The sequence below is a fragment of the Ascaphus truei genome, chromosome 4 (assembly GCF_040206685.1).
Source record: "Ascaphus truei isolate aAscTru1 chromosome 4, aAscTru1.hap1, whole genome shotgun sequence".
Classification (NCBI taxonomy): domain Eukaryota; kingdom Metazoa; phylum Chordata; class Amphibia; order Anura; family Ascaphidae; genus Ascaphus; species Ascaphus truei.
Genome location: NC_134486.1, coordinates 324,214,907 through 324,240,527, shown reverse-complemented (window position 1 = coordinate 324,240,527; position 25,621 = coordinate 324,214,907). Strand labels below are relative to the sequence as shown.

The 25,621-nt window shown below is 39.5% G+C and overlaps 1 protein-coding gene across 1 annotated transcript; it reads right to left on the bottom strand.

Moving 5' to 3' along the window:
• Positions 1-4,155: 4,155 nt before the first annotated feature.
• LOC142492399 (uncharacterized) lies at positions 4,156-23,954 on the bottom strand. The gene is made up of 5 exons (XM_075595043.1): positions 23,888-23,954; positions 21,382-21,687; positions 19,906-19,983; positions 18,672-19,540; positions 4,156-4,188 (listed from the first exon to the last, which is right to left on the bottom strand). Exons 1-5 carry the CDS (start codon positions 23,952-23,954, stop codon positions 4,156-4,158), a joined length of 1,353 nt encoding a protein of 450 aa, XP_075451158.1.
• Positions 23,955-25,621: the final 1,667 nt, after the last annotated feature.

Genomic DNA, 25,621 nt, shown 5'->3' with positions numbered 1-25,621 from the left:
CAGTTATTAAAAGTCTGAAAGCTGGGGGAGAGTCTGGTCTACATGGTAGCGAATTCCGGGGAGAAGGGGCAGAACAGGAGAAGACTTGCAGATGGGAGTGGGAGAAGGAGATTAGGGCATGGCAGATATCATGGGCAGAACATAGGGGTGTTTAGTGATATATTTGGGGATGGGGGCTGAAGGTTGGGCAGCATTGTTGAGAGATTTGTAAGACAGAGTTATGGTTTTAAATGGTTCTAGAGGATATGGGAAGCCTATAAGGGGATTTGCGTACAGGTGTAGCAGAACTGGAGTGGTGAGTGAGGAATTGTAGATGAGTCTGGCAGAAGCATTTTGGATGTTGGGATATACAGACAGGGGGGATGCCAACTTGGTTACAAGTCAAGGCAGGACAAGATGAGTGATCAAATTAGGATTTTAGATGCATCATGAGGTAGAAAAGGGTGTATCATGGCAATATGTCAGAGGTGGAGATGGCAGGACTTTGTGATGGACTGAATGTGAGTAATTAAGAAGAGATCAGAGTCAAAGATGACCCCTAGATAGCAGGCTTTAGTTGTTGATAAAATGGTGGTGTTATTGACAGAGTTTGGGTGTAGGGGTGGCAGGGGAAAGGGGAAAATGTATTTGATCATGTTTTGGTCATGTTACGCTTCAGGTAGTGGTGGGACATCAAGGAGGAGTTTGACACAGACAATTCGTGACACTGAGGGGGAGAGGTCCTGGGAGGAACGGTACATTTCAGTGTTTTCTACTTAGAGATGATACTGAAAGCCAAAATATTGTATAAGTTCACCAAGAGAGGAGGTGTGGAGGTAGAAGAGCAGAGGGCCAAGGACAGAGCCTCTTGGGACCTCAACAGCGAGAGGGAGTGAAGATAAAAAAACACCAGAGAAGGAAACACTGAAGTAGTGGTTGGATAGATAGGATGAAGAGAAAGAGAAAGCTGCATCATAGAGGCCAATGGAGGGGAGAGGGTTCAGGAGAAGGGGAGTGATAAACAGTGTCAAAGGCAGCAGAGAGATCCATGAGAATAAGTATAGAGAAGTGACTTTTCTGACTTAGCTGTGAGTCGGTCTTTGGCTACTTCTGTTAGTGCTATCTCTGTGGAGTGGACAAAAACCAGATTGAAAAAGAAGATCAAGCAGGGAATTGGGGGCACAAAAGTGAGTCCGGTAGTTGTATAAATGTTTGACTCTAATGCTTCCTGCAAGCCAGATAATAGACTCATTTTTTTTAAATGCATATAAAATATATGGCAAAGGAGCTATTTGTTAAAGACTTGTTGGGCCAGATACATCAAGCAGTGATAAGGGGGTTACACACAATTTGTTTATAAATAAATCTTACTACAAAACAGACTTGCTTCTTTGTGTTTCTACACATCATAACATATGTGAGTGTGTGGGGCTGGGGATTGGGTACAATAGTAAGGAGCGAGTTGGTCATGTTGGTGGTTGTGGAAGGTTTGGTGTTGTATGCTCCTGGTGTATATTTCTCTAGTTAAATTAACTTAGTGATTAATTTTAAAAAAAAAGGAATTTATTGAGGAATGACAAGATTCACAGGTGCTAGTTGGGCTGGTCAACTCCTGGGGCACAAATGACCAGGTAATTTCCATTCAGACCATCTATGACATGCTGGGTCCTGTATTCCTGTCGTTATTCCTGGCACCACCTAGCGGTACTTCTCATCTACAGTACTGGCAATACCCCTTTTAAGTACTTTGATGTCTGATGCAAGGGAGGTTCCTTACATTATTGTAAAAAACAAAAGAACGTCTGTGGAATCCTTGCAGGGGGGCAAATGAATATCAATGTCAATGATGCAATGCCATTTTTTTCTGGATATGCAAAGCTACTAGTGACATTTTTTGGTTAATTTCACATATGTGTAATGAACATTTACGTTTAAGACAAACGTTACTTTGACAATATATACTGTATCTAATTTGCAATAATACTCAATACTTTAAGACATGTAACACTTTCGATAACATTTATGATGCTTGATTCATAAATATGCTTAACAGCTTTTAAAATGTAGGCACAAATATCTAACTCAAAAATGCAACGACACATGTTGTGAATTTTAATATAATGTAACATACTGCTTTCCATAATCCTTAGGGACAGCTGTGCTAGTTAGGGCATCATATCAATATCAATGATGTAATACTACTATAATAATTTAAAAGTTACAATCATTTGGACAGAGAACAAAAAAGATATAATGTTTAGCAATGTTATTGCTGGAGGTTTTAATATTGAAGTATGTGATCTGAAGGAAAATGTTTTTAAAAGACATTATCTTTAAGAAAATGCATTCCAGCCAGCATGTTTAGGTTTAAGAGCATGTACATTTAATCTAAATGGGAATTGCATGTGTCAAGAATTATTATGGCTTATTTTTGTAAGAAATTTATTCCCAATACCTATATATCTTAGAACTGTAATCAAAGTACTGTAACTAGAATCATGTGTTATTCAATATATTTAACTTGTGAATATATTTTCTTTACTATCTGAAAATGTCAAACCTCAGTCTAAGTTTTATCCGGCACACTCCAAAGGGAGTTTTATTGATTCTTTTTTTTTAACATTGTAAATAACTAGTTTTCAGAAATGGTGAGTGTTTTTAAATTAGATATATCACACCAAAACCTTAGTTTTAATGAGCATCAAGCACTAAAAGGTTTAAGAGCAAATAATGATTTGATTATAAGGCAGGCTGATAAGGGGGGTGGGGTAGTTATACAGGATCATGAGGACGATGAAAAGGAAGCTAAGAGGCTCCTACAGTAGATGATCGTTTTTTTATTTGAAAGTTAAAAGTGATCCCACAATGCAATTCATAGGGGAGCTAAGAGTCTCCTTGATGAAGCACTTGTACAAACTGTTTTGAATACGAATTAATATTATTTTTTGTTTATAGAGAGTCCTAGAATCCCCATTTTTACAACCTCCCCAAGATTCACATGTCCTTAAAGAGTCCACCAGGGAGACCAATAGTGTCCAGAATCCAATCAATTACATAAAATTTATCAAAGTATGTAGACCATTTTCTCCAGAAATATGTGAGTAAACTCCCGTCTTATATAAAGGACACTACTTCGGTCTTAAATTTACAAACAGAATTTAAGTGGGGAGATACAAACCATTGGGTGATAATTAATGTCACCTTGCTCTATACACATATACCACATGACTTGGGAGTAGATGCTATAAAAACGTATTTTCAGAAGGATGTTGATCTTCATTCATTAAATGGAGAATTTTTTTTGAAATTCATTAAGTACATCCTCACTCATAATTATTTTTTGTTCCTGTCCCACATCTATGTGCAGGTCTGCAGGACTCATTTTGCCCCCAGTTACACAAACTTGTACATGGGTTTCTGGGAACAGGAGTGTATTTGGTCCCATAATCCGTTCGCCTCAAAAGTAATTTTTTTGGCGACGGTTCATAGATGACATTCTGTGTGTTTGGGACGGAGATGAGGGTTCTCTAGAACCTTTTTTAAAGTACCTTAATCATAATCGATTCAACCTTAAATTTACCTTTACATCTGATGCCTCTGTAATAGATTTTTTGGATTTACATATAGCAATTGAACCTGGGAATATTGTGACTACAAAAACTTTCTTTAACAATGTAGATTAAAATAATTTGTTATTGGCTTCAAGTAATCACAAAAGGCCATGGATTGACAACATACCGTTGGGTCAGTTTATGCGAAAATGAGACGACAAAGGCTTTTATAGGCCTATGACGTCACATTTTCGGCAAATGGTTCCCACGGCCCTGATTGGAAGCCGTGCTTGTTGGAAGCCTTGCATGGGGATACAGAATCTCCATGCAAATGTTACAGGCGGCTTATTTTTTCTATCAGCTAGCGTACGTGAAGTTTCAGTGCGCTAGCTGAGGGAAAAAACCTTGCACGCACGATAAGCCAGTTTTGGGCACGTCCGATAGAAAATGGGCTCAGGGCCTTAGTGAATTGCGTCGCCGGCTTCATTTTTTATCTGACGTGCTAATTTTTTTCAGGCCGGTGCGAAAGCTCGGAGCTGAGTGCATAGCCCCCATTGTGTTATAGGCTGTGTTTGTCTTCCATTTTGTATCATGTGAAGCGGAGATTGGAATGTTGCGCTCCCAGCTAATTCTCTTGATCCTTGAAATCTAACACCAGCTGCAAACGAAGGAGTTTGAAGGGAGTATAATACACAGGCCAGAAAATAATGAGAGACCTCATTAGGCGTTTGAGATAAGCACAGCTTCTCACAATTTTAACTGTTTCTCACACATTTGAACTACTATTGTCAGGTGAGAGGACAGATAAAACATCAATTCTCATGATTCACCCCCTGAAGAATGCATAAACATTGAACCCCAGCATGTAAGGAATCAGGGAACACGTTCTTTGCGGCGTGTTCCCTCCTGACCTGCTGCTGCTGCCGCGGCCACTGTTCCTGCTCATATTCCTGCTCCTGCTCATGCTCTCATTACAATGACGTGCAACAATCCCCAGCTGCATGGCAAGTCTCCCCTTCTTGCCTTGTTACCTGCAGCCTATCCCTGCTCCGCTGGGCCCGCGCCTCCACTCCACCCCCTGTCCCCATTGGCCTGTCCTGCCTTTAAATACTTCCTGCTTCCTCCTATGCTTTGCACAGCATAATCTTATGTAGCCTCGTGAAGCTCACTTAGTTTGTGCAGTGCTCTCTCCTTTGCAGTTAACCTCTTGTGTACCAACTCGGCTTGTTTGTGGACCCTTCTGGATTTTGGACTTTGGCATACCCTCAACTATGGCGATCTCTCCTACCCTTGAACACGGCATACGGACTCGGACTACGATGCGCTCTCCAATCCCAGACAACGGCTTATGGACCCTTTCTATCCTGTCTTCCCCAATCCCAGAACTCGGCAAGTATACCACATCATCTACACTCTCCAACCCAGACCCGGCTACACTAAACTATCCGCCTTCCAGGTACGCCTCCGGTGCTGCGGGTGTTTGGTGTAATACCTTCCCACCTCAGTGCCGGGGTCTTGTCTTGTTTCTGGGCAGTGCGAGCGTTACACAGCGTATGTAGAGGAAAGATTACCGATCTGGTATAATGATTTTTGGCTGGTGAATACAGTACATATTCATTTTGTTTTTTATTATGCATATATGTTATTTTTAGTGACGCACAAGCTACCCCATAAAGGGGCGTGAGCTTTAGTTTTTAGGTTATGAATGTATCATATACTGTATTACCTGTTTGAGAGTTTTGTTTATAAGCTATCTCCTGTGTGCACCTGAATGCTTAAATAACTCATTTGGTAACTGAAAGTTTGTTGCAACATTTTTGCAGCTTTCATACACTTATCTCTATTGATTGGTTTTCTGTATCTTTGTCTTTTAAAGCAACTTAAGACCTTTTGTGTGTAATATATATATATTTTTTACTAACACTGCTTTCTCGTTTCAGTGGTCGATTTAATTAAATTTTTTAACATTGAATATTGTTAATTGTATATGTATAATAAAGAATATATGTAGTTTTAAACTGTAGGTATTTTCAACCTGTATAATGATCGAGGTAGTTAGTAGATACCTGTGTAAAGCTACGTGCCCTGTATTAGGATAGGTTGATTGAATCTTTGTGTTAACCAATTGCCGGACAACATGGGGTTTATATGCTATGATCTTTTCAACAGTGTTTATCCCTGACGAAGTAGTTTGGTCTAAGAAACATGTAAGATCTTTGTTGCTATTTGTTTTGAAACTATCCCTGAGTGCTAACTGTCAGAGTGATCCTGCGTAATCCCACAGAGTAACCCACGGGACTCCGCTTAATATCGCAGTGGCCGCCGCTGATCTACGGTGTGCTTCAGTGACGTAATCATTCCCGGTGCGGTATTAGCAGCTTTGGTTTATCATACTTTAGGCTAGGACAGCCGGAGCCTAACAGTGCGGGAAGTGTTTGTTCCAATTTTACATTACATGCTACCCCTTGTGTATGGACATTGCTTGAAGTACAAAATACAGGTGCGCCGACGAGTATTCTAAAACTTGCCTTAAACTTGCCTTGGAAAATCTGGGGCTATCACCAACAAGATCCAGGTACATGCTGGGTACATGCTGTAACATTTCACTGACATTTCTGCAGAGACTAATGGCCCATCGGATTAACACAGCATGTGGCCGATGGGCCATTAGTCTGTCTACAGAAATGTCACTGAAATGTTGCAGCATGTACCCAGCATGTATCACTGAAGAACCAGGGGAGCAATGATATACCTTTAAAAGAAAAACACTACATAGTGCAATATTGTATGTGCAATAAAGTGAAATAGAAGGCTCCCAAATGGCAACTCACAATATAGTAGACAAAAAGGAGCAGATATCCAACTGTGGCAAAAGATGATTCCAGGCTGGAGTAGGTAGGAGGACATCAAATCTCAAAGAAGAGAAACAAAATACCATAGTGTAAATGGTAACATAGAATATTTATCACAAGAATAAAAATGGAGGCTTACAGTGTCCAAAAGACAAAACAGCAGGGTAAATGTGGTAAAGATGGTAATAGCTGAGTCGCGACCTCAGAATCACAGCACACCAACGCCGCTGCAGGTCTCTGTTTCGTATCCCTGCTGGGGCTGATGCGTCACTTCCGGTCTCTCGTCGTTCCGGTCTGACGTCACGGGATCTCCCAGCGCTGCCTCTCCCTCTCGATCTGAACTCTGGGCTACGCTCTACATGTTTCGCCGTTCTGGATGACGGCTTCGTCAGGAGTAGCTGTAGCCTACTAAAAGGGTCTTTATATACCCACTGATCTACCAATAAACTCTCCTACCATAGGTTAATTGATAGAGTTGTCCCTACCCAATGGGCGTTAACTATGTACGCATACTAACAGGGAAAATGCATGCTATCATTGTTTAAATAATAACAAACCATATATATATAAAAATCTTTATACAATCAACGATCTCATTGGCTCTAGTCCCATATGACGGCTCCATTTTGGTTTTGTTGACGTCATGTTAAAGGTAAATGAAGCAAAGCCATTCTGATTGGCTGGCTTAATTTCCTTTAAATGACGTCAGCATTTATTTTTTCCCTAACCAAAATCACATGCTTTTCACGGACCAATCAGGACCGTGAGAACCATTTGATGCAAAATGTGACGTCATAGGCCTATAAAAGCCTATGTCATCTCATTTTATAGCTAGACGCCGTGGAGAGAGGACCTCCCCTCAGAAGAAGATGGTCAGAGTGTCGCAGAAGAAGAAGCCAGAAGACCCCGAAGACCCCGAAAAGAAGACCACAGATGGTATGGATTATAAAGATAAGAAAGAAGACACCACATTGGATTACAAAGGTTTTTAATTTTATGGGTTCCTGGTTCCTGTCTTTGGATTTGTTACAGACGTAGCGGTTTCAACGGAAGTCGGTCATTGGTCATCTAATGGTAAGTAAACTAAAGAAATGTATTTTATTTAAGTAGGAACTGATTTTTTGTTTTTTTTTAATGTCAGATTTATTTTTTTACTGTCCGTTTAATGCCCATGTATGTATACAGTATATATCCCTATGGAGCTATATACATACATGTTTATTAAAGGGTTGTTTTGCAAATGTTAATTGCATTTTTTCATGTCTTGTTCAAGTATTTTCCCTGTTTGGTTACAATTGTGCGTGTGAAATGTTATGTAGAATTAGTTATGTCATTTCAAATGATAATGATTGCATTTGTTTATGTTGGGACCCTGCCTTTATTTTTTATTGTGGCTTATTTGGTGAAGTTATATTGTGTATGATCGTCTTAGTTAGAAATAGATTTTTTTTGGAAATGGTTTTGTTGTTGCTTAACAATATTGACTATGGTTTTTGGTTTAGATTTGCTTGTTATGTATTTCGGATGCCATAAATTGTGTTGGTAATTTATTACTGTCTACTTGCTTTGTTTATATTGCATGTTTAATTTCAATCGTGTATTTATTTTGGACATTTGATTGCTATTGTGTACATGATGGAAATATTATTTGCATCATGTACAAATTGTTGAATTGTATGTTTTATTGCAATTTGCTATTTACTGGTTTGGATAGGTGCTTGCTTTATTCTCTTATGAGATGTGTTTTCATTTTCATTTGGCTTTGTTTTTAATTTGTCAGTGATGTTGTCAATTAGAGATCGGAAGTTTTCAATTTGTACTTAGATATCCTTTACCATTTCTTTGTAGATTGCTTAATCATACATATATTTGAAATATATTTTTATATATATATATATATATATATATATATATATATATATATAATATGTGAATGATGAAGCCACTCTACAAATGAATGAGTGCAGGGTGGCTTAAACCATTAATAACTTTAGCGCTTATTAAGCGTTATTGTTATTAAGGGGTTAAGTAACACCACAATATATTAGCTATATGGTGTGGGTGGGTTATGTATATGGACACAAAATTTGCACCCAGCTATGCAAATCTTTTCATGGGTACATGGGAAGAAGACTATATTTGGTCCATTGCAGAGCTGGGTGCGAGTTTGTGCCTGTGGCGGAGGTTCATTGATGATATATTTTTCATTTGGAGAGGTGATGAAGAAAGTTTGGTGAGGTTTATTCATTATTTAAATGATAATGAACTTCATCTCAAGTTCACTTGTGAGTACAGTCGGGAAAGGGTTAATTTCTTTGACATAACTGTTTTCATCGAGAATGGGTCAATTAGCACTCAAACTTTTTTAAGGATGTAGATATAAATAACTACATTATGCCATTGAGTTGTCATCATCCCAATTGGTTAAAATATGTGCCTTATGGCCAACTGAGGAGGATCAGGAGAAATTGTTCTGATATTGGAAGCTTCAGTAAACAGTCCATTCTTTTGCAAAATAGATTTAAGGAAAATAAATATAGTGACAAGATCATTCAGGATGCAGCAGAGAAAGTTAGGGGTCTAGATAGAAGGGATCTCCTCAATGATAAAGTAAAGATTAAATCGGATAAGAAATTCGACTTCTCTTTTCTTACGAACTATAATAGACAATCTGACAAAATTGTTAAAATCATACGCAAACATTGGCACATTGTCAAAAATTATCCTATTCTAGGAGACATTGTTCCTTAACAGCCGGTAGTAATCTTTAAAAGAGCTAATGTGCTTAAAAACAAACTAGCACCCAGTGCATTACCTAAACCTAAAAAAGAAGGTAATAGATGTTATCCCAAGTTAATGGTTTTTTTGGTTGCACTACATGTAAGGCATGCAAATTTAGATCCCCAGACAAATTTGGGTTCTCATCACATGTTTCTAAAGAGAAATTCCAAATTTAACAGTTGATCACGTGTAAAACAGATCACGTTATATATTTGATACAGTGCCCATGTGGACTACAATATGTAGGAAAAACCACTAGACCAGTTAAAACCCGTATGTCATCATGATTCATTTAAAAGATTAAGCATGCAGTTAAGAATCTACAGTAGGTGAGCATAGTCATTACGGAAACCATAAGAAACAAATAGCACAAATAGTTGTTTATTTACTTAAAATAGGCAAATACAGTGGAACACAAAATACATTAAAAAAAAACACAATTAATGGGGGTCTGGGCTACAAAACTAGACTTTCCTAGTTAAAATCCAAAGTCTTTAGTTGACCATGACTTATCAGCATGAAATTCCTGATGCCACCGCTCTCTTTCCCCTTTCCTCCTCAGGAGGTCCTGAAATCACTTCACCAGGAGTTAGCACCACACGTCATGGAACTAAATTCAGCTTGCAATCCTAGCCGCAACCGCAAAAAGCTGGACTTAGAAAATATTTCTCCTTGAAATTTCTGATGCCAGCTCACTGCTATTTCTCCGAGAGCATCTTCTGGTAACATCCAAATTTGCCGCTGCTGTTTTGGCGATAAGAATCTGATCACCTGATTGGCTGAGGGATTCTTATAGTATTTCTGAGTTCATTCATAAAATTCTACAGCCAATCCCAGCGTGGGAACTTTCTCACCAACCAGTCAGAGCGATGCCTGTATTCTGAAGCCGGGCAAGCAGATCTTCTGAATCAGCCAAGGGCATGCGCAAACTTGCCACCTTATCCACTTGGTATGCAGAAGCCACCCACTTGTTTAGGCTCCACACTTTCTGGTGGAGCAAATGGTAGTCAAGAGGACTTCCATTCATCCCGGGATGTGGGTACTCGAGCCTAAACCTCCTGCCCAAATGTTCTTCATACCTCTGGCATCCTTTATGGCTTTCATGTCCGATGTCTGAGTTGACTTGCAGGCACCAAGTTACTTTAGTAGCCCAGTGACCCACTCAGAACATCAGTCCGGAAAGACCCAGCTCATAATACCGTGCACAAGCATATATGTATTTTAAAACATAGGGCCTCATGCAGTAAGCGTTGATAAGGGAATTATCGCCATTTTATAGCCAAAATTGGGTTTGAGATTCAGTAAGCGCCGATAAGTGCTTGATATCGCCAGGTTTCGGAGCCGATTATTTTGTTATGGCCAGTCGGCTGCCGATAAGCCTGTTTTCGCCACTGATCGCCACTTTTTTAAATCGGCTGGATTCAACAAAAAAAAACAGCTTATCGGGGCTGATCGGCACTACGAAATTGAGATGTTATGGCCAATTTCTCCCGCCAACTAAAGTTGGCAGTTTGGAGGGGAGAACGATCGCTAAGGCTGCCGCAACGGCACTTAGAAAAAAAAAACTTCTGTACATCAATGGAGTCAATGGAGCAGGGACGTATAACAGTATAGTACTGTTTACGTTTCATTGCTCACAATACAAACGTCATTTGCATTACAGTGTGGGGGCATTCCCTGCATTGTGTCACAGCTGACGTGTATTATTTGCATAACATTATACTTTTACATGTTTGCAGCATTTGCGGGTCACATTACTCATCATGTGATGATGTGCCAAGGGAAAATACTATACTCAACTCTTAAAGGAGAACCTCACATCATATCACACATTTTACTGAACTGAGCGACAATTATTTACATGATGTTACACATGTCACACATGTCACACATACACAGTATATTCATCTTCCTTTACATTACACAATGCTAGTAATGTGTCACGCATCTTTAAACGTTCATGTACATCTGTATTCTCATGTTTACATCTAGTTTTGGGTCCTCCCTATTTTCATGACGTCACTTATTGGACGATCAATCACATTGCATGTTTACATTGTAACCGTAGCATTACAAGCACTTCAACCTAACTTATACACACATGTACAGTAATTCAGCATTGGGACACCTTGTAAACTCATTCTATAGCAACTATCCTCATTACACAAATGCATGCATATGCACACGACTATTCATTGTTGTCAACATGTCACAATAACATGCCTAATTACACATGTTACACACAACTTTTCCCACGTCAATCTCAGCCTTTTTGCCTAATTACATGACTGACTGTTGCGTTCACAAGTGTTACATGCATTGCACATGCAACTATTTATTTGCAAGCAATGTTTCTACAAAGGTTCACGTCACATCATTGACAAATATCATCATTCCCTGCAGAATACACACAACAAATACTTATAACAAGAACTGCACACAGCTTGCCACAGAAGTACTTTATTATGTTAATGTAACACCTTGCATTTTACTATGTCACCTGACATCATCACATACCTATTTAAAGGACGCCCATTACCTGATCATTCACAGCTACTCATTTCAAAATGTTGAGATTGTTTAGGAGACGGAGGAACATTCTTTTCTATGACATGCTTGATGATGAAGACAATCATATAGGGCAAGGGAGGGACACACCGAGGGACAGTGACAGTGACAGTCACGCGGATACGACAGAGACAGGGAGAGGGACAGGAGATCAGAGGAGAAGACAGAGGAGACAAGTTGTGCCTCGTCCGCGTCTGTACAGGGAGAGAACCCTGTTAGATGGGATGAGTGAGGAGGAGATTGTAAGTCGCTATCGTTTGAGTTCAGCAGCAATCTTAGCTCTTTATCAGGAGATAAGGGGAGATTTAGATTTTTTCACAGCCAGAGGTCGTGCAGTCCCTGGGCTTGTTAAAATGCTGTGCTCATTACATTATCTTGCTTCCGCGTCATACCAGACAACTGTGGGCATAGTGGGCGGGGTCTCGCAATCTACATTCTCGCGGGCCTTGACCCAGTTTCTCTATGCACTCAATAGACGCGCTAGGAATTATATTCATTTTCCTACAGAGGCGACAGAGTGGCTGGAAGTCAGGACTGGCTTTTATAATATAGCAGGGATACCATGTGTGCTGGGTGCAATCGATTGCACACATGTTGCTTTGATTGCACCTAGTCAGAGTGAGCATGTGTACCGCAATCGGAAGCACTACCATTCACTCAATGTACAGGTGGTATGTGATGCGACGATGAGGATAATGCATGTGGTACCCAAATTCCCTGGTTCCAGTCACGATTCCTCTATCCTGAGGAACTCTTCAGTCTTCCATGCGTTCGAAGAGGGACATTTTGAACATGGTTGGCTGCTGGGTGAGTACACATTTACATGTTCTAACACAAAACACTTTTTTATTTAGGAATGTTGGCATTGTACAATTTGATCACTAATGTCAGCTTATGTGTGCTCCATTCATTATAGGTGACTCAGGATACGGAATTAGGCCGTGGCTCTTGACTCCGGTGCTAAACCCTCAAACTGAAGCAGAGGAGAGGTACAATGCAGCCCATATATCTACAAGATCTGTTATAGAGAGGACATTTGGCCTACTCAAGACCAGATTTAGGTGTCTGGACAGAACTGGTGGGGCTCTTCTACTGTATACAAGCCTCAAAAAGTGTCTGATATTATCCTTGCCTGTTGCATTTTGCACAATGTTGCACTCAGGCACAATGTACAATCAGACCTAGCTGAGCCTTTGGTAGACGAGCATCCCACCCATGTAGCTGCTGAAAATGAACAAACAGCCAGTGGTGGCCAGACACGCCAGAATCTCATCAATTCATTTTTTTCTTGTAAGTAAAAACATATATGTTCCAAGTTATACTTTTATACTTACATTATGTTATCTTAACAATAATGTTTTTTATATACCCTTCTGGTAGGACACAGATGAATATGGGTTGCACACCTTTCTTTTCTCTGCTGTGTGCACAAAGGGATGTGGCACCGGTATGTTATTGTTGCACAGGTTATATAATCCCTCTTCAATTGTACTTTAGTTGTGTGTATGTGAATACAACTGGGGTAACAAAGCACTAATATTTTAGCATTGTGTTGTTCCTTAGGCTAACACAATACACATATTATGCCCATACTCATTCATGCTTCTAGTATGCTTACATACAATGTTATTGGTGCAGTGTAACATGTACATCCATATGATGTGTACACCAGGCTGATTTACATTTTGAATGTCATGAAATATACATGGTGTTGCACATTTAACACCAAATACACACTTTGCTGTGTTGTTTACGGTACTGAAGATGGCATGTCAATGTTTGCAATTTATATATTGTTCCTTTGCATTATAGGTATATCTCCAGTATGACTGATCATGGTATGTATATTTGCTGACATCTCTCATAAGATGTGCCTACATCAATCTTCCTATAATTATTTGAAGTCAAAACCCAACATATTGGTTTAAACACAAATGTTACATATATGTACTTTCTGTATCATGTATATGCATTTAGCTACTCTTGAGCTTTCATGTGCATTGTATTAGAAAATGATTACTCCCATTTCATCACATTTTATGTATGTTTCCTTATAAATTCCATTAATGTAATATAGAGGTGTTTGGAGACAAGGGGATAACTGTAGTTATTTCTTTACTTACGGGAGATCATTCATCACGGATGAAATTGACTGATCCTAAAACTCCATGCATGAATGCCTGCAATCACAACAATGCGTACTACATCTTATATTTAGCAATGTTGGTGTTTTGTAATGCTAGGAATTAATAGTCAACATTAATTTACATTTGTGACATGTGTATGTATAAGTCACACGTGTGTGGATGTGTCCTACATGTACCAAGTGTAAAACTGTTAACAGAAAACACAATTTTGTTGCAAATGTTACTGTCATTTAGCATTTCTAATTTACCAATATGACAATGTTGGTAATATTTTTGCAATATAAATCACGTCACTTCATCATTATCATGATGATAATTATCAAGTATTCTCACAATTGTAACGTCAATCACGTGCACATTAGCATAGACACACTTTTTAAGACAACTGTTTGTGTCTGTATCAATTTGTGTAGGATCCATGTATAACACCGACAAATGATAACACCAGCTTTATTATGGTAGCTTATATCATCATATTGACTATACTATGTATTTTTAGAACGTTTAATAAACACAGTAAACTATAGTTAGTTAGGTTAATGAAATATACACAGAAACGTACTTCATTACATGATGTTGATGTCATATTCAGAACATCATGCATTGTAGGGGACCACAACATCTGGCCAATAACATTATTTGCTACAGTCCCAAACCATTTTATCAACATACCCATGTAACAAGAGATTTTTAACAATAAATGGCTAGTTGGTTGTAAGTGTCCTTTACATTGGGAGAAGGAGTGGCTCAGTGAGTAAAGACACACACTGGCACTGAGAGTTTGAAGCAGGGGAGTCTGGTTCAATTCCCGGTGTCGGCTCCTTGTGACCTTGGGCAAGTCACTTTATCTCCCTGTGCCTCAGGCGGCAAAAAATAAATTGTAAGTTCCACGGGCCAGGGACCTCAGCCTGAAAAATGTGTCTGTAAAGCGCTGTGTACAACTAGCAGCGCTATACATGAACATGCTCATATTATAATTATTATTATTATTATTATTATTATTATTATTGTTACATAGTTTCGACAGTCATACGTTCCATTACACAATAGAATTCACAAATGTGTTAGCAGAGTGGGAATGGTTGTTATATATAAAACACACCATGCCATAAAATGATAGTAGTCATTAAAGAACACTCAATAAAAATTCATGAGGCACTATTTTGCAACATCATTATGTTAATTAAGTGCTTATGCAATATAGGCATAAGGGTATCACATTTTTAATTGTTTGTTAATAAGCGCTGCAAGCAATATAAAATTAGTTCCATATGTAGTATAGTAGTCGGTGGCTCCTCCTCACAATCATCTCATATAAAGGTAGACTCTTCTGAAATCATACATTGATCCGATTGTATCTTCCCCGACATCTCTGAAATACAGCAAACACATGATGGTCAAATATGGCACCTTACTATATATGTATCCGTGACAACGCGTTACACAGCTCTATATGATTGTGTACATACACACGTCACTCACTTATATGTTAGAAGTACAAGTGTACATCATTATGTAATGTTTCTTTAAATTTGTAGCAGGCATAACTATGTATATGATGTGAACGTTGCCTGTATACTGAAAAATGTGCGCGCACATCTTAGTGTGCGCACGCACTTCACGCTTGGCTGCACTAACTGTTAGCGCATGCGCAAAACAAAGCGTACGTTGTGCGTTCAATACATCTTGAAAATACCATTAAACATAAAATCTTTATTTCAAATACAATGAATACGAAACTACATTCGTTCTAAACGAGTACATCTGTATTCTTTTTAAACAGACGTGTTTGGACAGAAAGGACGGCTGATAACACAATGCGCAAATGCAATACGTGTGACGTCATGTTAAACCAGCGTGAAACGCACGCTAACTCCTCCCACTCAATTAACATTCTGCTAACGCCCACTTTATGGCTACAAACACTGAGCCGCACACATGACACACTGCAGTTACCGTTACTATAACAAAACATGACAGCCAATAGGCTTTGAGGCGCGCACGTCGCTTGGGGGCGGGACTTACATCCGTAATCCTTTTTAAGGACGCCTTGGGCCATGACAAGGGTCCCACGTCATACGTGGTGGACCCGCTTTTAAATGTTGCATGATAACAAAACAGGTATGTGTTAGAGTTATGTTAAAATGTTGCTACTATGGTTAAAGGGATAGGAAAGTACGTATATTTATTCCGTCAGCAATGTGTACTACTCTTTCAGGTTATACTATATTGTATTCGGCAACAATTTCTTTGTGATCGCTACATGTTATGCAGTCTGCAATGTTACGCTGTATCCACGCATTGAAAGGGAAAATGGTGGTTAAAAAAAAAAAAAAACATTTAAACGCACAGTCAACGCATAACGGTTGTTATATTTACCATTCTTCTAGAATTAACTCTTCGTCTGGCTGCAACTGGTCGCTCCAGAAATGCAAGGCATTTTCATCCACGCTTGACCCACCCGCTGAATCCAGTATGACACACATCTCCTCCATGAAGCGCTCATAGGAATCGCCACTGCTTTCTTCAAACAATTGGTCGGGAGGTAGGTTCATTTCTTCTGGTTCCCATTCCAATGCATTTTCAGCTGAAAGGCTTGGTACATAATCATAGTACTTTTGTTGTTGTACAATGTGGGTTTCAGGAATGGAGGGTGCAGATATTGCAGCAGGTATCGATTCACACGGAACAGTAGTAGCGGATCCATTGCTATTGGCATTAGGAATAAATATGCCTTTCACAACAATATATGTGCCCTCTTTCAGGGTAAAATGCTTTTCCTTTGCAATCTTCCAGAAACCATATGTGTGTTCTAGCTTATCCTGCACACGTTCAAAAAAGTCATTAGTTGATAAAGTGAATCTTATTGAGGAATTAAAATTCCGCGCATGCCTACGGTCTTGGTAATAAGGATATTTTGCTCGAATCAAATCATAGATTTGGCGTGTGCTTGCTTTGTGTCCGCGACTGTTTAAAATAGCTTCTGAAACTTATACCCTAAAAGGGGATTCATATTGTTAACGAATTCATCAGCCATGTCAGAGTAGCACAAAAGATGTGTGCAGTTCTGTCTTCTTTGCTCATCAAAATGATTCTGCTCAATGGCTAACAAATTCCTGTGTTTCGTTTTCAAGGTCAACAAAAGTAACTAATTTTACTCCTTATTTCAAACGCCAATTGGATGTGTCCTTTTAATTGGGTTAAGTTTTGTGGTTAGTGATAGGCGAATGTGGGAAAAACATGTATCATTATTTTATCTCGTTTGTGAAAACATTGCTACACTTATTTCAGTAACATTGAGTTTTCTAGAAAAATAACAAAGAGCACTGTGTGAAAATAGTGCTTAGACAGCCATATCAGTAAATACACACACCTGCAAAATGAAATGTTTTTTTCCCACATACTTTTCTGTGTGTATTTGAAAGTCTGGTTAACTACCTGTCTGCATGAGTTTAAATACGTGTGTATCTATATATATATAAATATATCTCTCTCATAAAAATATATATATATATATAAAGTGTATATTGTACTATATGTGTGTGTGTGTGTGTGTGTGTGTGTATATATGTATATGTATATATATATATATATATATATATTGTATCTTTTTTTTTTTTTTTTTATATTGCAGGAGTACACACAACATATTGATGGCAGTAAGTAGGCCTTGTATGAAACCTATTTAAATGGTGATAAACATGAGTGAATTAAGTCATAAACATTTGTTTGCACCCAATAATGTTAGAGGCTCACACTTAGTATAGTTGTCAAACATTAGGCCTGTATTATTAAAATAGTGTGTTTTCACAAGGAAGCATGAAGTGTATGTTTTTTGTAAATACATCTATACCAGTTTAGATAGTACTATATATATACACACACACACACACACAGTGTGTGTCTGTGTGTGTGTGTGCATATATCAATACATACTACATATATTTTAGTATAAATTCAGAGATGTTCTTGAAACAAGAACACATAAATGATTAAAGGACAACATTACAATGGCCACCAAAGGTAAGTAATATTTAACACAAAATCCTGCTGTACACGTACAAGAAAGATGTTTGCAGTTAAATAGGTGCTTTTATAATTGCATGAAAATAATATGCACATGCAATGATTACATCAATTAACACACCCAAATGCAATGTTTTGCTGCAAAGTCAATGGCAGCTTCTCTAAACTTAGCAACTGGCTCCTGGTGGACCATTACTGAACAGACGATTAAAACATCAATATTTATAACACTATTCATTAATTAGTAGTGTTAACATTTCCAAAACTTCACGTGTACAAGAACATACTTGAAAGTTTGGAAACAACACAGTCTTCAGCATACATACAATAGTAATTAGATAATCTGAAGTCAACAAAACAAGGCCAAAGACATATTTTGTGAATTTTAAAATTTATTTTTTTTGTTCTTTTTGCGAGCGAGTAACAGGCCTGCTTGTTGTCTCTTGAATTTTCCTTTTTCTTTTGCCACCAACTTTAGGTACAACAGAGCCACTTTGACTGGCCTCTGGCACTTCACGGGCAGGGCTTGTGGCCAGTGACTCACCTACAGGGCTTTTGGGCAGTGACTCACCTACAGGGCTTTTGGGTAGTGACTGTTCACCTACAGGGCTTGTGGCCAGTGACTCACCTACAGGGCTTGTGGCCAGTGACTCACCTACAGGGCTTTTGGGCAGCGATTCACCTACAGGGCTTTTGGGCAGCGATTCACCTACAGGGCTTTTGGGCAGCGATTCACCTACAGGGCTTTTGGGCAGCGATTCACCTACAGGGCTTTTGGCCAGCGATTCACCTACAGGGCTTTTGGGCAGCGATTCACCTACAGGGCTTTTGGGCAGCGATTCACCTACAGGGCTTTTGGCCAGCGATTCACCTACAGGGCTTTTGGGCAGTGACTCACCTACAGGGCTTTTGGGTAGTGACTGTTCACGGACAGGGCTTGTGCCCACTGACACATGTGAGCAAGTTGGTAGACACTGCACAAGTGATGGTTGGTCTGTTTCATGTGTGTCTTTTGTTGTTTTTGACCAAAAACTGGTCAGTAGTAACTGCTTGTGTTTTCTTTTTGTGGCCTCCTTTGTAGGTGTCAGCTGCTGAATTTGTACAGATGGCAGCGGTAGGATGTCGTCAGGAACCTGCACAGCAATGTCTGCTACTTGACTGGTAACATTTGGGCCTGGTGAATGAATATCAGAAGCATGTGGTGAAAACTGATCTGCATGAACAGATCCTGCCTGTGAGCTGTTGAATTGTGGTACATTAGTCATTCTCCAGTAATTAGCTTGTGTTTGCTGAACAACTAATGCTTCGAATGAGGTGTTGATTTTTTGCAACTGTTTAGGCACTTCAATGAAGACTCTGTGGAGATGTGCCAATTGTGAAACTGTTTCTTCCTGCAGTGCAATCATCCTTTCCAGCACTGTCATCAGGTCAGAATGGCGACGATTTTCTGCTTCCACAATTTTTCCCTCAGAAGCTACAATTGCATCATATGTGGTTTTTGCTGGACGATTTGGCGGTAAAACAGTTTCAATTGGAACCTCTTCATGGTCACTTGCTTGTATTTGTGTGTCTATGGCGGCGGCGGCGGCATCATCATCATCATCATCATCATCATCAAAATCCTCTTCATCATGTTCTACAAATAAATGTACACATTATTAAATGGCATGTTAATCTCTGCTGTGTTACTATGTAATTGTACTGTGTCATAAGTAACAACTAACATGTTTCCATACGTTTTATAACCTCACATTAAAAACTACCTTGACTTAAGAATAATGTTTGGACTCAGTATGAAATATGAGTGACTGAAAACTTGCTGTAAACTCACAACTCCTACATGATAGTTAACATCACTAACACAATACAAGTTGCCTTACACTTCATTTTCACTGACACTAAGTAATCCTATTTAAAGAAGATGTGCAAAACAAATAATGAACATGACAACATAACATATAGAAGAGCACATATTATATGGCCACCAACTGATACACTCACCTTCTAGGTGTGTTGAGCTGGCTGACCCAGGTGAAGACACTTGTTCAGTCTCAGGTGACACATGTCCTTCAGGGGCAACTATATATAACAATAACATAAGTTTTACATTTACATGTGTAAATATTGAACAAACAGTTATTGTATGTTCTGTATTTATGAGTACCTAACAGCATCATTTCCTTAACCCAAAATGTGTGTGTGAAAGTGAACATAAATAGTTGTAATAACAATGTGCATGCCTGTGTACTTAGAACTTTTGAGTTCCCTAACATAAAACATACTATGTTCCTGCAGTAATGCGTGAGGATAAATAGATAAAATTTGTACATAAAAATCATATGTTGTGTAGTGATATCAGTATCATAATGTACATAACTATCATGAGATGACCATTCACAATGGTTATCATGAAGGTGGTCATATTGCAAAAAGTGTTGTTTTTGGTAGAGGATATGTGTGGTACATTAATATAAGATGTGGCACACATGAATGTGGCTGTGACTAAACAAGACAACACATGCAGTGTGTGATAATGTGTCGTTGATAGTAGTAGTTCAACTATAGATATGAGTGAACTAATGTGTGACGTACGCTTTGATAAGTAATGAGTTGTTGGGGCATTTAGTAGCTAAAGTGAAGCTTTCAAATGAGTGTGATTAACTTCAGTTGTGCTAGTCAGGTTGTAAGAACGGTATTCCCTTCCCCAAAAAGCCTAATCAGCCACACCTTTCAATTACTTGAAACAGGTGAAAATGGTGTGAACTAAGTTGACCCTAAAATGAGGCTGCAATTAGTGTGTGTGCTGAACCCCACCCCCTCTGTTGAAGTGTATGCTGTGATGAGATATTAATTGCAGCTGCTTTAACACAATGGTAGATGAGCTAAATAGTCGTGTGCAGTTTTTAAGTTATGAAAACAATGACATAAAATATGATACGTGTGCCTCATTATGCTGTCTGTATATGAGTTAAAGCAAAAATGGACCTTTTCATAAACAACTATAGATGTGTTAGTGTAAGTGATGTTTGTAGGCCTTTGCATGCAATATATTTGATGCATGCTTAAAATAGGCAGTAATGTCATGTTTGTCGGAGTAAAATAAATAAAATACACAATAATATTCTACATATTTCTGTTCTGTACCTGTAGCTAGTAATAATTTCTGATTAACATGTGTTACACATGTGTACTACCCTGTTGTTCCCCATCTTCGCCCACCATCAATTGCTTCCACTGCAGCAATGCATTTTGGGAATTCACATGTAAATGAGCACGCAATGGCACGTGCTATATTAGTTACTGCTTTTAGTAGGACTACAACATATATGTCTATTTTGAGATATATATATATACAGAATCAGACATATACATATATAGATGCAGGTATGCTTATATTGTGAAGACAGTATAAAAAGCAGTGTAACTATGCAAAATAACTGTAAGCAACGACACGCCTAGTACAGTAATATTTCTCACCTGGTGGAAATTGTGAGGGGTAAATTCCTATATCACGGTCACCAGGTAAGCCTTCCACGACGACGGGAAGTAATTTTGCCCGAAGCAGCTCCTCCAATGGACTTAATATGAGACGTTGTGGTGTGGGCCCACCTCCAGTGCCAGTAGCATGCACGCGTTGGTGTTGTATTTTCTTTTTCAATTTGGACCTAATATCATCAAATCTCTTGTGACAATTCCGCTTGTCCCTCACATGATTCCCACACGCATTGACACCAATGACTATTGTGTCCCACATTTCTTTTCTGCTTGCTGAACTTCTCCGCCCTTGAAAAACATATAAAATATATGAGGTAAATGATTAATAATAGAAGCACCAGTTTCCTACACTGCTAGCTGTTCCAAGAGATAGCAAACATGCTGTTTTATGTGTAATATGTGAAGCACATGAGCATTCACTACTAAACCTATACATGTAAGCAAGGTTGCATTCATATTGTATGCAGTTATGGCAAATTGACCGCCTGTGTTTAGTTGTCCTTGTAAGGCATGATAAAAAGCTGTGTTTCCAGACTAATTAACATAGAAAGATATTCTGAACCCATATTTGCATATGAACAAAACTCAGATCACCTAGGATCACATGTATTTGAATAATAAATGTAAAGGTACACTTACCTAGTAAATGTCCATATATACTGTCATAGTGCTCCAGAATGCCAGTGACAAGAGCTGTATTTTCCTGGTCATTGAAGCGAGGATTACGTGGCTTCTCCACACGTTTCTTCCGAGCAGGTTTAGGGTCAGAGCTTGGCTGGTGCTGACTGGACTCTCCTTCTTCCAATGGAAGAGCCTCCAAAAGCTGGCCACCAGCAAGCACGCCACCACCAGACACCCCATCAGCAACTGCGCCACCAGCAGCACTCACAGCACCAGCACTCCCACTCCTAGCAACAGCACTCCCACTCCTAGCACCAGCACTCCCACTCCTAGCACCAGCACTCCCACTCCCAGCAACAGCACTCCCACTCCCAGCAACAACACTCCCACTCCCAGCAACAGCACTCCCACTCACAGCAACAGCACTCCCACTCACAGCAACAGCACTCCCAGCAACAGCACTCCCACTCCCAGCAACAGCACTCCCACTCCCAGCACCAGCACTCCCACTCCCAGCAACACCACTCGGTGCACCAGCAACATCACTCCCCTGAACAGTACGTTCACTCCGACGCGTACTCGCACGAGTAGCACTCCCACTCCCACCAGCATCACTCTTCCCACGCTTTGCGGGCATACTTCCAGCACTCACAAAAAACAGACAACTAATGTACAGCCAATCACACGAAACACTTCCACATATAAAACAAGACAAAGATGTAAACAAAACAACAATGGACAAAGCTCACCCAATACACAACAAGTCTCTCCGTCAATATGCAAATGTTCAATCAGCCAGCTCTGTGCGTCTCTCTCTTTCTCACTCCCAACAACACAGAGAATTATTAGCAGTACACGTTGCCTTTAAATATGGCGCGCAATCCAAAACATGCTTGTTTCGCCTGATTCAGCAAGATTTGTGATTGGGCAACCTATCAGCACCCCGCCACGCACGCCGATACACCTGTGTGTGATCGGCTAATCATCGTGAGAGTGGGCGGATTTGTTTTCGGGTTGATTTTGAATGTATTCGGCACTTACTGCATACGGAGAGGAAAAATCGCCATTAACATGACTAATCGGTAAGCTTGCCGATTTCACTTAATCGACGCTTACTGCATGAGGCCCATACTGTTAAAAGAATATACATTTTAACTTTCCTAAGTCTTCTGGTTATGGGGAATAGAATAAGAAGCTGCACTTTATTCCTTACTAGCCATATTTCCCACACACTATAAACTAGACTTAGCCTTTTAAAACTCCTCACCACCTTATGTATGGTTGGAGCCGCCCGAGAACCCTTATACCGGGTTCTGGATGACCTGGGCATTAACTGGGTATCCCCCTTAGCATTGGGACCCCTTGACCATTCCAGGGACACCTCACATCCCTATGCCCCGTTTCCCTTTCTGGTCTGTGCTGAAGCAGGGAATCCTAGTGGTGAGTCGCGCAAGCATTTTCAAGGGGAAATTTTGCTGGGACAATGTGCCTATATGTATCCAGGAATCCAACTCGATTCCCGGGTACATTTTTGTGGTATCCAGCAACCATGGACACAGACTACCTAGACATATTCTGATAACACTTTCTCCGCAAAACCCCCTTGAAACTCATAGCTCAGCAATCTCTGCTAGCTGGCACTCCTGGAAAGGTAAAAATACATAAATTCTTTATTGTCACATAATTTTACAGAATGCATGTACAATCACTGGGCTCAAGAGCTGACACTCCCGAACCCCAATACATGGATCAGAGGAAACCAAATGGGCTTAACCTTTATTAGTGAGCCTGGTTACCCCCTCACCGTCACACCTCCCCCTCAAGATGAAGGCTCTGTGGCAGTAACCACATCAGGTGCTCCGCAAACCTGCCACTTCTTGAGGTTTTTGGCTCACTAGCGATGTCCTTTCGGGAGAGTCCATCAGCATTACCATGCTCGCTGTCTTTTTTGTGTTGAATGGTAAAGTTAATTCCTGCAATGCAAGACTCCAGCGAAGCAGCTTGCCATTCTCTCCCAACACCCTTTGTAGCCAACTTAAAGGATTGTGATCTGTGATCACAGTGAATGACCTGCCATACAGATAGGGCTGTAGTTTCACCGTCACATCATTCTGCTTATAATTGTGGTTCTTCAGAGGTGTTAACAGATTTTTCAATGTAACTAAGAAGCTGAGTCATCAAATAAAACAATTCTCACGATACTAATGTGAGTGTTTATTTTAATAAGGAGGGGAGATAGGGAGTGATCAACTAAATCATACAAATTGTAATGTGAATAAATAATGTATATAATCGATAATTATCAAGAACAATAGGTGCAGCTGTGAATTGAAGTGAATCAGGAAAACAAAAGGAGTACAAAAGTGTTTGTGCTCCAAAAGAAAATTCACTTACAGTCCAAAGAACTCCGCGGTCGGTTCCTTAGTCGTGGGTATAAAATGAAGACACTGAACCGCGTCTATCACAGAGCATTACACAGTGATAGAGACTCTCTCTTGTCCTCCAATACACCTAAGAGAAAGGATAATATCATAAGATGCATCGGTACCTACAATTAAAGATGGTGGGCGATTAAAAGAATCTTTGTTCGACATTGGCACCTTCTTCTATCCGATGTAGATTTGGTTAAAGCTATTGGACCTAGACCAAACATTACTAGTAGGAGATCAAAAAACCTACGTGACAAACTTGTACATAGCCATTACCAGCGTGCCCGAGTAGAAACTTGGCTGAGCCCGATTCAGGGGATGTATCGGTGTCAGGGTTGTAAGGCGTGTAAATTTGCAATTACAACAAAGACGTTCCACAACATGACAACACACAGCACTTTAGTGTCGACAGTTTTATTAACTGCAGAACAACTAACGTCGTTTACCTTCTCATCTGTAAATGTGGGAAAAGTTATGTGGGCAAGACCACAAGGCAATTGCGTAGACGCAAACATATCAACTCTATTAAGCATTCTGCAGAAACACCAGTAGCTAGACACGTCATGCACTACCATAATGGAGATGTTAACAGCCTTAAGTTTATGGGCATCTATCAACTTAGATGCCCAGCAAGAGGCGGAAATGTAGATCAGATGCTATTATGATTTGAGGCTGAGTGGATTTATAAACTTAAGACAAGAGTCCATATGGACTTAACGAAGGATTTACATTCACTCCTTTCATCTGATCTCCATGATTACTAACCGTCTTGCCCACTCCATTCCTGGTCACCCACTCACGTTGTCAACAGTACCCTTTACTACCTGTACATGGTATTCATCTTTTAGCTGTTATACATTCTCGTTGACTTATTTGAGATTAGTTCAACCACAGAGCTTGGATATTACAACCATGATATTGTCATACATTATTAGATTGCACTCAATTTTATTGAAAATTAGTGACTATATTACCCTCCAGATAAACCCATCCTTACCATGTTATGGGTTTATTGGTCTGTGTAACAACCACTCACACAACGTATATTGTGATAATTAGTGATATTATATCAGTTGTGTGGTCAAATAATTTGTATTTATTTTATTTTATTTTTTTGTCACTGTGTTTGGGACATGATTTCATTTATGCTTTGACTTGAGGGTCATTCTGCA